The 14,229-nt window shown below is 37.6% G+C and overlaps 1 protein-coding gene across 1 annotated transcript in view; it reads left to right on the top strand.

Moving 5' to 3' along the window:
* Positions 1 to 544: 544 nt before the first annotated feature.
* Positions 545 to 14,229, top strand: part of SMIM20 (small integral membrane protein 20) — a 211,906-nt gene continuing 198,221 nt past the window's right edge. The window contains exon 1 of the mRNA XM_044062157.1: positions 545 to 1,043. Coding sequence (XP_043918092.1) covers positions 935 to 1,043 — 109 coding nt within the window. The 5' untranslated portion in view covers positions 545 to 934. The remainder of the gene's footprint in view (positions 1,044 to 14,229) is intronic.

Raw genomic sequence — 14,229 nt, 5'->3', positions numbered from 1 at the left:
ATGGATCACTCATACAGTTACAGCATGCCTCCCAAAATTTGGCACAAGAAATCTAGACAAAGCCAAAAATATTGGGCAGACAAAGGACCAAAATCAGGGACAAATGTTACTCGTTGATCATACACACTTAGAAAGCTGCAGGAGTAGTAGATCTTGCATTGACATGCGTTTTCTTAAGGATATGAAGTCTGAAACTCACGTCTGCTATTATTTAGTGACTTCAGTTCTCTGTGATCTGCTGGAAACACACACACACACACACACACACACACACACACACACACACACACACACACTTTATTAGGGGCAGAGTATAGACCAAGACCATGAAGCAAAAAACAATCTGAATAAACTGTGAAAATTGGTGCGGTTGAGGGGAATGGATTACATACTTTTTACGTCAGAAAACGCATATTAATTCACATTATTTTATTTTGGAAGGTTCTCAATATTACTAGTATTTTAAGCAGTATCCCAAATTTATGGCATCCGTCCTTGAATATTTCTGGATTTCTTCCTGATTCTGCCGGTACGATTTTGAGAGCTATCAACATTTTGCAAATATATACTTCCCAAAATCCTTTATTTTTGCTCTTGGGGAAAAAAAAACAGATGTAAAACGTGTGTCCTGTGTCTTTAAATTATTGGTGCCACCACTGTACGAGTAATACATTTTTGCTTTACTCTACGCTAACAGCTTCAAAGCCGCGTATGTTGCGCAAAACTCGAAAACTGTGCGAAGCAGTACATCAAACCTGAAAACAGGAATGTACCTGCAAAACGGTTTCATTGCAGAGAAGATTTGCCCTACACATAGCTTGCAATCATCAAGCGCATTACATAATCAAGTGGTTAAGGAACAAACGTCACCTTGTAATACTCTGCCTAAAGTATTACTTCCGCGTCTCTTTCGTTGTCCTGCACGTAAGGCGTCATGTCACGAAACACGAGGATAGTGTTGATCTTTGGGGGGTTTTTAGCAGCTGTTGGGGCAGTGTTTTACCCAATATTTTTTCACCCCATGATGCATATTGAGGATTATAGTAAGTAAAACCAGGTGGAATGAGAAAGGATGCTATTGGTTCCTGTGTTATTGATCTTAATAATTAAGCTAAAAGTCAAGGGAATGTATGCAGAGGTTAAAACGGCTAAATAATATGTTGTCAAAGTACTTTAGTGGAGGCGTTTGTGTTGATTTTCGGTGGCTTTGGAGATGTGTGTGAAAAAGATTATATTTTGTCAGTTTGTATGAAAGTAATTTCGTTAATTAAATATTGAAGAGCAGTAGGAACAGGTAAAACTAATGGTTGTTTAGATTACACGGGAACATTGTTATGCTTCCCTAACATTCACAAGTTGAATGGTGTAAACATTTATTTTGCTCGTATATTGTTAAACTTGTTTATATTGCACGCGCTTTTGTGCCTTATGTGTTTTTAATAGTTTGTAGTTTTTCACAAACTTGTCTTGTCCGGATCTCTTGTGAAAAGTGAGCTTTGTTAGTAATATTAACCGGTTAAGAAAATGTAAATAAAATAAATTGCGTGTTTTTCCTTGTAGGAAACGTATCCCATACTCCTGAGCTGTCCAGATAGTTGCCGAATGTCTAGAGTTTTGTCTGTTATAAAAGTATGATTTTCTGATGTATCACTGGGAAAATCTGAGGATCAAAGGCACTAAATAATGACATGCATTTGGTTTTCAGACTTCATGCCCTTCAGAAAATGCGTGCTAACACAAATTCTGTTATTCGAGCAACTTTCTATGTTTATAAGGGCAATATTTAAAATGCGTCCCTATTTTTAGACCTTTTGCCCCCCCCCCCCCCAACCCCGTATACCTCTCAACTGTACAGATTTTCTTAGAATGTCCATATTTTTGCCCTGTTTATCATAAAATTGTTGTTTTCTGGAAAATCCTTGGCAATTTTTTGAGGAATGAATTCAGAAAATAATGAGACATTTGAGATTCAGACTTTCTGCCTTTCAGAAAATGCATGCTAATGCAAAACCAGTAATTTTATCAGCTTTCTAAGCTTGCAAGAGCAATATTTTAAAAACTGTGCCTCTTTTTGAACCTTTTGTACCACCATTGTTTGACTTTTTTTTTTTTGCTCCAAGAAGTTGAGAGGTATGCATTCTGGGTGCATTAGAAACGTATGCTTTGTTCTTTAGTACTGAAAATAAGTTTAGACTTTGCAGAAGCTGAAGCAGACCTTGGGGAGAATTTTAACAGCACAGTATTGAAGTACAGGTTCCCCTAAACATATTTTCTTTATCTTATGATTTACCAATGTTATCTTAGCTAAACAGTGATACGTTGGGTAGGTGGCTGTGTGTTAAGCTTTTTGGACATTAGCAACTTTTTTTACTTTTTTGATCACAGTATTACTTCAGAGGTGTATTTATGGAAGGGGCAGTGTGTCTGTAAAAATCACCTGATATGTCAACTAGTGTTGTCGGAGTTTTAAGACAGTATTTGTGAAATCTATATTATAATCATGCTGTGATTTTCAATTGTCATAGGTGTTCCCAATCAGAAAGTGGTTAGTCTGTGAGTGTGTATGGAGTGTGGGGGGGGGGGGGGTTAAGTACACTTATGAAACCAGCTACCTTGCTATTGTGTCACAGTCAAGTGAATATGGGTTGGGGAAGGTTGTGGTCATTCTTGCATGAGAAACAAGTGAGATGCATTACTTTTGTGATGCCCCTGCAATCAAGGAGCCTCAGTCCTCACCACTAACACCAGAGAGGGCGTCTCGTATATGAGGAAAGGGTAACAAATACACACAGTAAAGTGCAATTTCCCTTAAGAGCACACAGATCACAGTCTGGGGCTGGTCGCTTCCTTGCTCTCCAGGTCCCCAGGGTTCAGATCTCAGCCTAGCTGGACAAGCTAATATCTCCAGCACCCTCTCTGTCCAACCAGTGCTTTGTGTCCCTGCCCCAAGTAGCTGACACACACACACACACACACACACACACACACACACACACACACACACACGCACACTTTGCCACACAAGACACTTCTGGGGAAGGCTGGCACAGGTTCTCCAGCTGTGCCCCTTTTACCCAGACTATACGGTAGTACCCTGCCACCACCCAGCTAATAATTATCAGCTACTCAAAGGCCCTTAAAATTATTACTGTGCAATATTATTATCCAATTAGTATGACTAAACAGTTTCAAGGCTTATTAGAGTGACTTCGTACATGATCCTTGTATACATGCAGTGTACTCTAGAGCTTAACTTATCTCTACACAAACCAGCCACAGTTAAGGTTTCAAAATATTTAATAATAAATAATTAAAACCACAAGACAATTCTTTCTACTAAACAGTCAGTGCTAGTCAAAAGTTCAGCGATCACACAAATACTTCAAATAAATCAGTAGAACAGTTCTGACATCACAGAAAAACACTATCTTTCTAGTTCTAGCTATCACTAAAAGAAAACACAAGTCTAAGATACCGTACATAAGAAAACAGGCAGAGTTCTGTGAGTTGGATGATCAAGACAAAAATGCTTAATGCCTTCTGATTCTCTCCGTTTAAATTGCTGTTGCGGTTCTGATACATTGCATCATCTTTTTACACTTCCCGGGAGTTCCCAGGCTACATACTAACTGCATTTACATTCTTAACATCTCCCTTTTGTTATCTTGCAGCTGGTCAGGAACATAGCAATAAAAATACATTTGCATGTTTAAATCTAGCAATTTAACTCTTGGTTAAAACTATAGAATTTCTTCATCTAGACTTTTAGGCACCACTGTCTACTTCAAAGGGTCACCACATGCTTTACTTTGGTCAGTAGAGTGCACTGTTTCATAAATGTAACAGTATTTCTTTACATTTAAAACAACAAGCCTGTAGTTTACATTTATATTTACAAATTTCTATCTGGCTAGGCTGGCAACCTTCACCCTTCTCTACCAGTCTTCACAACTTTAACCAGAATTCATTTTTTTTTTTTTTTTTTTGTGTTATTTATTTTTTTTTGTTACTCTGTCTTGAAAGAGCACAGTTCCATTGTATGTTTGGGTTTGTTATGTTCCACAAATTTACTATGAAAATTATTTTTAAACTATGTAGTTAATGTATTTTTATGTTTTTAAATTATTATATATTTGTAAGTAGTAGGCTATGTTTTTGTAGTCTTTTAGTGTGCGATTCTCTTAATGAGAATACCACTTTAATGAAATTGAATGAATTGGCTACATGTTGCATTAATCAGTTGTCAAGTTTTAATGGTCTGAGGAAGCCCGAAGGGGTGAAAACGCTTACCAGTGCACAAATAAACTGAGTTTTTATTCCTGTTTGGACTGTTCCTGTCTTCGATACCTGTGTGTAGGGAATTTATATGCTGTTGAGTATTTGCAGCCTTTGTTTGCTCCTTTACCATCTTTATTTCACTTTAAAACTTTACTGCTGTTTTTTTGGTAAGGTAAATGATGTATCTGCAATTAAAAGATTGGTTAGGTAAATTAGGTATCTGCAATTAAAAGATGGTAGTGGGAAGTGTTCCAAACATTTGGTTTAAATGAAACAAGCCAAATATATTATTTTGGACAAATTTATTGACAGTGAAGCTTCTGAGGAGTACTTCAGATTTGGTATTTGCATGTAGCCAGTCTATTTGAAAGCAGCCAACTGTCTGATTATAGTTAAAATGAGTAATAAGGCAAACAAGTTTGTGTGACAAAAGGAATATTTTAGTACACACAGTTTCTTTTAATTGGTTACTGTTAGAATGTTTGGGGTTTGAGGTAGTATGATCTTGTCTGTTACTTGATCATGGTTACTGTCAGAATGTTTGGGGTTTGAGGTAGTATGATCTTGTCTGTTACTTGATCATGGTTACTGTTGGAATGTTTGGGGTTTGAGGTAGTATGATCTTGTCTGTTACTTGATCATGGTTACTGTCAGAATGTTTGGGGTTTGAGGTAGTATGATCTTGTCTGTTACTTGATCATGGTTACTGTTGGAATGTTTGGGGTTTGAGGTAGTATGATCTTGTCTGTTACTTGATCATGGTTACTGTTGGAATGTTTGGGGTTTGAGGTAGTATGATCTTGTCTGTTACTTGATCATGGTTACTGTCAGAATGTTTGGGGTTTGAGGTAGTATGATCTTGTCTGTTACTTGATCATGGTTACTGTTGGAATGTTTGGGGTTTGAGGTAGTATGATCTTGTCTGTTACTTGATCATGGTTACTGTTGGAATGTTTGGGGTTTGAGGTAGTATGATCTTGTCTGTTACTTGATCATAGTTAAGGGATAGTGGATCTGGAATTTTAGGGTTTGTGTGTGTGAGAGAGAAACAAACTGAAGAGAAATGCTGTAGGAAGAAATTCACTTGGTTACAGTAGAACATGTGAGTCTGAGATGTGTACACAGTCAATTTATTTGAGGAGGTGTAGTCTGTATGCAAAAGCATTTGATTGATGGTCACTTGTGTTTAAGTGATCATGGATCTGACTTGTCAGGGGTACTGTGTGTAAGCAAAACAGAATTAAGTACAGTACTACTCTGTGCAGAATTTCTTCCTATTGAACTCGACATCAGAGATGATCCCAGTCAGAAAATGTTTAGTGTTTACTGTTTGGTGTAAGGGAGCCTATGTTATTTGCTTCCTTTAGGAAAACATAATTGCCACAATTCCTGTTTGAAAACAACAGTCTGATATGATCTTTTCAAAATGTTGCAGGCATACACTACTTTTATGATTTTTTTTGAAGTAAGCGAAGGTGCAACCCATGATTTGATTTTCCGAAATTGTGTTGATATAAATTAAATTACTTGTTTGTTCATTCTTTTGACTGTAACGGATTAAAAATGCTTATTGGACTTGGGTGATAAAATATACAAATGTAGAATAAAAAAGTGCATTTATCCAGATAAATCACAATATAAATGCAGTTTATAATTTAATTTGTTGGCATATCTTTGCAAGAAAATGTTAGTTTCAGAGAGAGATTGCTGTATTGGCAAGGCTGCTAGTAAGCCTGCATGGCTCTTGGGAATGTCACAATTTTGGAGAGAAAGTTCTGTGTTAGTAGGGCCACAAGTAAGTTTGAACAGGTGGGAATTGCATTCAGTTTCTGAAATTTTGGGTGTAGGACTCTTTGATGCCAGCAACAAAACTCTTTGTATTGGTCATAGCACTATGACCCAGTCAACTTAATCATTGAGCTCCATTTAAATCGTAAACAAGTCTGGGGTTCCAGGCTTAGTTCTTTGAGTTTAGTGAAGTTCTGTGTTAGTAGGGCCACAAGTAAGTTTGAACAGGTGGGAATTGCATTAAGTTCAGTTTCTGAAAAGTTTGGGTGTAGGACTCTTTGATGCCAGCAACAAAACTCTTTGTATTGGTCATAGCAGTATGACCCAGTCAACTTAATCATTGAGCTCCATTTAAATCGTAAACAAGTCTGGGGTTCCAGGCTTAGTTCTTTGAGTTTAGTATAGCACTATGACCCAGTCAACTTAATCATTGAGCTCCTTTAAATCGTAAACAAGTCTGGGGTTCCAGGCTTAGTTCTTTGAGTTTAGTGATTTGAGAGGAACAATCTGCCATGTTGTACTGTGTTTTTCTGTTAGGCTGGATGTATAACTTTATGTTTAAAATGTGGAAATGCAGTGGATATCCAGAATGTATGTCAAATTTAGTGGTTTTAAATAAAACTGTTTAGTGACTATTGTGCCATAAACGTGTGATCTAGTGTAAACAAACGCGCTTCTGTTTATTGCATTTGAAGGTAGGTGGAGCCAGTACAGAAAACAAGTTTTTACAGATGTGATTCTGACAAGGCATGTTTTGCAACAATCCTGGCATATAGTTTATTAACTTGGTTTTGATAGACAGCTCTCAGTCAGAATACATGGTTCATTTCATTAAATGGGGTTTTGATTTATCTTTTCAGATGTTTTTCTTTTAATAGTGAAAGGGTATGTATTTTAGAAACATTTACTGTCTTTGAGGGGATATGCTTGAAAATGTGTAAGCTGATGCACAATTTTAAAAGTCCTTTCTACACCTTGTATCTTTCAGTATTGGAGGATGACCATAGTCTTCAGTCCAAGCATATTAATAGTTGCCTTCTGTGTTCCTTTCATTGTATCATTCATGAACTTACCAAATTCTTCTATCAAGTGGTCATTGTCCGCCGTGCACCAGTATGACCTCAGAGATTTATACTACACAAAAATCAGGAAGTCTTGCTCCGTTATAAACTTTTTCATAACTGACTTTATTTTTTTTTTTTTACCTTTTTTCACTGGCACCATTTTCTTAGTGTATTGGTGCAGGTGCTGCTGGGCTGCCTTTAACCATCCTTTTAAAATTTAAGGTGGCTAAACCTTTATATCTGCCTGAATTTCCTTGTATTTTATTTTCTAGTAAAAGCAGAATACTAATGATTGTATAAAACATGTTCTTGTGTCTGTAGTGGTACCTAGATGGCAACTGTTATACTACTTGGTCTCTTAGCAATGACTGGAAAGCACCTTTTTTACAGTCTTTGTGTTCCTTGATTTATGTATGGGGCCAGCTCGTACCTCTTAGAGCAAGAAATCTCCACAAAGCCATAAATGATGGGGGACAAAAGACCTAAAAACAGGGACGCATTTTAAATATTGCTCTTACAATTTTAGAAAGTTGATAGAGTAACGGGTGTTGCATTAGCATGAATTTTCTGAAGGGTATGAAGTCTGAAACTCGAATGTCTGTCATTATTTTCTGACTTCAACTATAAATTTATTTACCAGTGATCTGGCAGAAAACCACAATTTTAATGGAACAGACCAAAAATATAAGGCAAAAAATCTGTACAGTTGAGAGGTATGGGCCAGCTCCTTAGTGTTTATAAAATGTATGGAAGGACGAAGCTGTTCTGTGGTTTGACCAAGATGATATCGGTGTTTTGTACAGCCATTTGTGTGCGTGTGGCCCTTTTATATAGATATATATTTGTGTGTGTGTATGTGATTACAAGTTTGAACATATGGTCCCGGCCATATTGGGTTCGAATGTATGTATATTTGCCTGTGCTGTGTGTGTGTAATAATATACACATGTCGAATGTTTTGTACAACACATGGCAGCATATTAAGTCTATGTTGGCATGAATGACTTGAGGTGTACCTCCCTGGACTATATGAAGAGAGATATGATCGAGCTCACTGAATGTGTCCGAAGCAGGTATGTTCCTAGCCTTGATTCTACCATCACCCGGAATGATGCCTCCATACAAGCAGAACACAATTGTCTTAGTTTCTGGTGTCAATTCAAGGGAATCCCAGTACCTGACAGCCTGGGATGACATGCTTGACAAACCATGATGCTTTGCCAGAGATGGCCTGCATCTGTCTCCATTGTGCTTCAGGCTCCTGCCTCGCCCATAGTGCCTTTTTTTAGGCAATGCCATGAGGTCAAAACTACCAACATGAACACTTCATCAAAATGTAAATTAAAGGTCATGCTGCTAAACGTTAAGTCAACATGAAACTGCACTAATTGCAAGCATTCTTAACCCTGGAAAATGCTGACCTTTGTGTAGTCACAGAAACCTGGTTCAAGGCTGCAGAGAGCACCCCAGCCATACCAGGTTACTCATCATCCTGTCATATATTCAGACCCCAAACCATGGGCAGCAAAGCAAAAAAAGGTGGAGTTGCAATATATATAAAAGACATACACACCTCCAGACTGGTCAAACAGTATATCGCACAGGAAACACTCCATGTGCAGTTAACAATTGACAAGACACCTATTCAAATCATAGCTAGCTATAGGCCTCCAACATTGACTCAAGATGCCCATTCCACCTATCTGGACCTCTTTGAATCTATCAAGATTCAACCCTTTACTCTGATCCTGGGCGACTTTAACTGTCCAACTATAGATTGGAAGAAGTACTCATGCCAAAACACAAATGCCAAGAGATTCCTTGATTTCATCAATGCAAATGCCTTGGACCAGTTGGTCGACACCCCTACAAGTGGTGAAAATATCTTGGACTTTGTGTTAACCAACATGAGCAACCACTGCAGCATCCCTACAGTGTCATCATCCCTGGTAACATCCGACCACAAAGCAGTCACTTTCAAAGTCACCATCTCCCCTGACCCCTTCCCGCTAGTGTCTAACAAAAAAAAACTTCTCAAAAACTGACTACAGCCTCCTGAGGGAAGGTGTAAACGGCTTCACAGCCCCCCCCCCCCCCCCCCCCAGGAACTGCCAAGTATGCCCAAGCCTACACCAAAGTACTATATGAGCATTTATATAAGCTGCATGGAGTCATCCCTGTCAAGGAAGAGTAAACCTGTCTGGTGGACATCTGCAGTAAATAATAATATAATAAAAGGAACAAATTGCTGTCCAGGACAAGAAGGAGCAGGTGCCTAATTGGAAGCAATCTCTCCTTAGCCTGAACAAGCAAATAAGAGCACAAGTGAAATCCTTCAAAGCAAACTTCGTCCAGACTGTCAACATTTACTGCTGGACAGTGGCATAGGGTACTGATTTGTTGGAACATGGGCTAAATTCTTGGCTAGGTTTGTAAGGGCCTCAGGGCCAATAGCCTAGTAACTTCTTATGAGCCTATGTGAAGCTTGGACTTTTGACTGCCATTTTGCATGCTTGCTATGTTTGTATTTCATGTGTGTATCTAACTATGTCTGAGTTTGCATCTGAATGTGTGTTCGACATTATTTTACATAAAAAAAAAAGTTACTTCCTCAAACAATAGTTAGGTAAACTGTATCAAATTTGAAACATTAGGCGAGGATTATAGAGTACAATGCCCCTTTTAGAATGTACCTCACAAGACATCTGCAGCAGCTGGAAAGGCCACAGAAGTACCTCACAAAGAGGATTACTGGCCTCAAACAAATGCCCTACACTGACCGCCTCAAAAAAACTCATGCTACGGAGTAAAGCTGATCGCCTACTCCGAGGTGATCTCTGCCTAACATATAAAGCTATGTCAAACCCAGAGCTGTTGGACATGCTACACCTAAAGAAATCCCAATCCCTCCGAGCTACACGCTTTAGGGACCTAAACCTTGTCACCACAATAAACAGGACATGCTGGAGGGATAGATTCCTGTCCCAGAGACTTCCCATACTCTGGAACAGGCTACCCATCTATCTCGAGCAAAGTTCTTCGTTAGCACTCTTCAAGAAAATCTTAATGAGTGGATGGGAAATAGGAAAGACACCCCGGGGATCACTTCTGTGTCTCTGCTCGACAGTGGCACAGGAAAATAACTTTCTTGGGTGGCGTAAGCCAGGGAATCTTGTTGGCTAGGCTTATGTAGGCCCTTGGGCCGATAGCCTAGTGCCTGCCTATGAATTATTTTATGTCAAATATATGTCTATAATTAAAAAAAAGTTGTGTGTGTTTTAATTTTATTAATAGCTAACCCATTTTCTAAACACAGTAATGACCATCTGGGTGTGTTATTGTGGAAATAATGCCGTACCAGGGGTGTAGATAACTGTGCCTGTAGTGCTGGGCCTTAACACCACTGGGCATGATTTATATCAATAATAACACGCACTCTGTTGGGCATTATTACTTACTTCTTTACTAAAAATAAGCATCGAAAGTTAATTAATTCGAAGTCTCAGATTAGCTTGTCTACATTTCACAGTTCTTTTTTTCCTGAGCTCATGTTGTTTTGGCCAGAAACAACTTCTCTCTGGAAGTAGCAGTTTTCCATGTGATTTAATTGTATATGGCTATGCATTTAGTGTGCACAGTGTAGTCTTTACATACTACTATTAAAACTCTGCAGCATGAACTAAAACGTTGCTTCCGGGAGGGCAGTGACAGGGTGGTATTTTGAATGGAAATGATCAGAGACCCCCCATACTGCTAATATGGATCCTGGCCACAGTGGGAGTTTAGTTTAAGGGGAGAGCTATTTGCTATTAACACCTAGTGAAAGGAGAGTGGGAGCGAATTTTGTGAAATTAATATAAGACAAGGACAACTGCAGATCCACTGGGTTTAAGAACGGAGCAGGAACTTGGTGGAAAGGTGGCAAAAACTTACACAGTAGTGTAGTTTTATGATAGACGCAGCTCAAGTGAGCTTTCACAGGAAATCCCTGGAATGTTTATAAATTAAAATACTAATCTCCAAATCATTCAGTAGCTCACAAGGTACTGACCTCTTCTAGTTCCTTTGAAAGGCACAAGCTTTTTCTCTCGTAGCTAGTACATAAGGGAAAAGATGTTAAATAGTATACTACAATCAAAATATGTAGTGCAGTCAAACAAGACTTTTAAGCTATATAATAATTAAGCTGTAAAATATGTTTGAGTCCATGTATAACTGATACTTATCAACAGACTTTGTAACTTGTGATTAAATGTGTGCTTTAAGATGCTTTTGTAACTTCTTTTAGAGCTTTTCTCCTAGGGTCTCCGCTGAAAATGGACATGTATCCAGTCGGACTATCCCGGTCAACAAATGTAAAATTAAATAAATAAAATAAATAAGACAGCAATATAAGCAATACAAGCCAGGAAATGCACTTTTCCTAACCTTTTTTGAATATGGCAGGTATTGCCTGTTGCATTAAGTGATCAGGTTCATTGAGAGAATGCAATGCATGCAGAAGTATGTAAAGTAACACACAGAAAGTGATAGAAATGGACTACGAGGGACCATTCTGTAGGATATATAAGCTTTACTATGGCATAGTTTAACTTAATTTGTTTGAAGCATTAATGGAATGGTTAACGGTAAACAGGAGAAGATACTGATTTAAAGTTTACTGTAGTAGTGTACAAATAATGTTAAAGGAAAAGAGTCCTAAAGGATGTGAAAGTTTTGTAAGAAAAGTATAAAGAGTTTGTTTACTGTAATAAAAGGGAAGTGAAAGGAAGGGGTCTTAATTAGAAAGGGTATAGGCATAAAGATTGAGGAAGTAATGAAGGATAGGCAGGAGAGGTTTGTATTGGTGAGAGCTTCTTAGCAGGACTTTTTTTTAACCATGACTGTGCTATATATCCACTGAAAGCAGTGAGACTGCGTGTAAAGATTATTACCGGAGATCTTGTAGCCTTTCATCAAGGCTGTATGGTAGTAGTAAGAGATTTGAACATTGCAGGAAAGTAAGTAGACTTCTCTGCAGTGTCAATATAATCTTAAAATACCATTTGAGACAAGTTACTAAGAGAAACGTATGAATGTATTTGTGCTTATTGATGTAATGAAAACAAGACAGATGGAATATAAAGATTTTGCAGCAAAATATGGTCCTTTTCCAGAAATCAATATGTAACCTTTATCTAAAATGTGATCTGAACCATGAAAATGCATCCATTGATGGTGTCTGACCTTACACCTATACAAACTAAGTTTTGTAAGAAAGTACTTTTATTGTGGTAAATTGACAATTTCCAGCATTCCTTTTCTTCTGAAAAGGAATATGTTTAATGATGATTGGACAGATCAAACTTTAACTGAAATTTTATTGGATTTGGACCTCAGCAGTAAAGGGCTTGCAAAGGAGTGAGATGTGTAAATTGAAGATTAGAAATATGGTTACAAAAAAAAGCAAATGAGTTATGGAATAATCACCGTAGATATAATCTTCTTCTTCTTCTTCTTCTTAGAAGGCTTAAAAGTAAGGGCTTTACAGAAGTAAAAAAAAAAATGTTGAACACACGTTAAAGAACAATTTAAAGAACCTCTATGCAAGCGAACCTATGAGTGAAGACAGATCAATGGTTTTAAGACTATTTTTGGTAATAACAGTAGAGCCACTAAGTTGTTGGCAATGTTTTAGGCAGCAAAAAGATGGAGACCAAAAATTAAGAATCATGACGTAGGATAGATGTGGACCCAGAAAAAATTATGAATGTAGTGGTAAATTATTACATTATAGTCTATAGACGACATATAGATGTTTAGTATCACAGAGACATTAGAACTTTCTCATTTAACAGAAGTGGAAAGGGGGTACTAACATCAAAAATAAAGGAACTGAAATTAAAGAAACTGTGAAAAACAAAAGTGCTGGGGAAAACCCTGTTAATGATATAGTAGAGATGTGGAAAAAGAGCAGACGATTATAAAAGTATAGCTGGTACTTTTACAGTATTGTTATGGGTGGGGATGTGACCTTGACATGGAAAGAAGCAGTAGTGGTAGTTGAAGCAAAGAAGGGGAAAGATTCTCTTCACCCAGGGTCACACAGGCCCATTTCAGTTATTGATTTTAGCAAAAAGGATGGCAGAAATATTACTGAGAATAGTAGACCTGGATCATGGTGGGTTTATAGAAGGTAGGCAAACATTTGACAATATTAACATAATCCTTTGAGTCAAAAGGTGCATTGGATATAATCATTTCTTAATAGTGTTATTTGGATGTTGAAATGGTTGACAGTGTGAGTTGGGAATTTATGATGAGATACAGGCCCATTTCAGTTATTGATTTTAGCAAAAAGGATGGCAGAAATATTACTGAGAATAGTAGACCTGGATCATGGTGGGTTTATAGAAGGTAGGCAAACATTTGACAATATTAACATAATCCTTTGAGTCAAAAGGTGCATTGGATATAATCATTTCTTAATAATGTTATTTGGATGTTGAAATGGTTGACAGTGTGAGTTGGGAATTTATGATGAGATATTTTGAGACATTTGTGTTTCTACAGACATGGACACTGCCAATATTTAGCATCTGCAAAGGGGCTTGGCGTAGGATGTAATGTGGTGGTAAGATGTCTGTAGCATTTAACCTTACAAGAAGAACTAGGCATGGGTGTCCAGTTTTACCATTACATTTTCATTTTGTGTTTAAAACCATTAACTAGGGATGTAAGACAAGATATTTTGAGACATTTGTGTTTCTACAGACATGGACACTGCCAATATTTAGCATCTGCAACGGGGCTTGGCGTAGGATGTAATGTGGTGGTGAGATGTCTGTAGCATTTAACCTTACAAGAAGAACTAGGCATGGGTGTCCAGTTTTACCATTACATTTTCATTTTGTGTTTAAAACCATTAACTAGGGATGTAAGACAATCAAATGTAATGTGGCTATAAATGAAGAAATACTAATGGACAAATAGCCTTTTTAGCAGATTACATGGTTGCTGATCATGATGTTTGATAAACTGAAATATTTTAATTGTGTTTTAGGAAATAAAGTAAATGAAGCAAAATCAAGTGTTTATAGCACTGACTTTTATGCTCCAA

The sequence above is a fragment of the Protopterus annectens genome, chromosome 2.part1 (genome assembly GCF_019279795.1).
Source record: "Protopterus annectens isolate FY-2018-M chromosome 2.part1, PAN1.0, whole genome shotgun sequence".
Classification (NCBI taxonomy): Eukaryota; Metazoa; Chordata; order Ceratodontiformes; family Protopteridae; genus Protopterus; species Protopterus annectens.
This window is presented reverse-complemented; position numbering and strand designations above follow the sequence as displayed.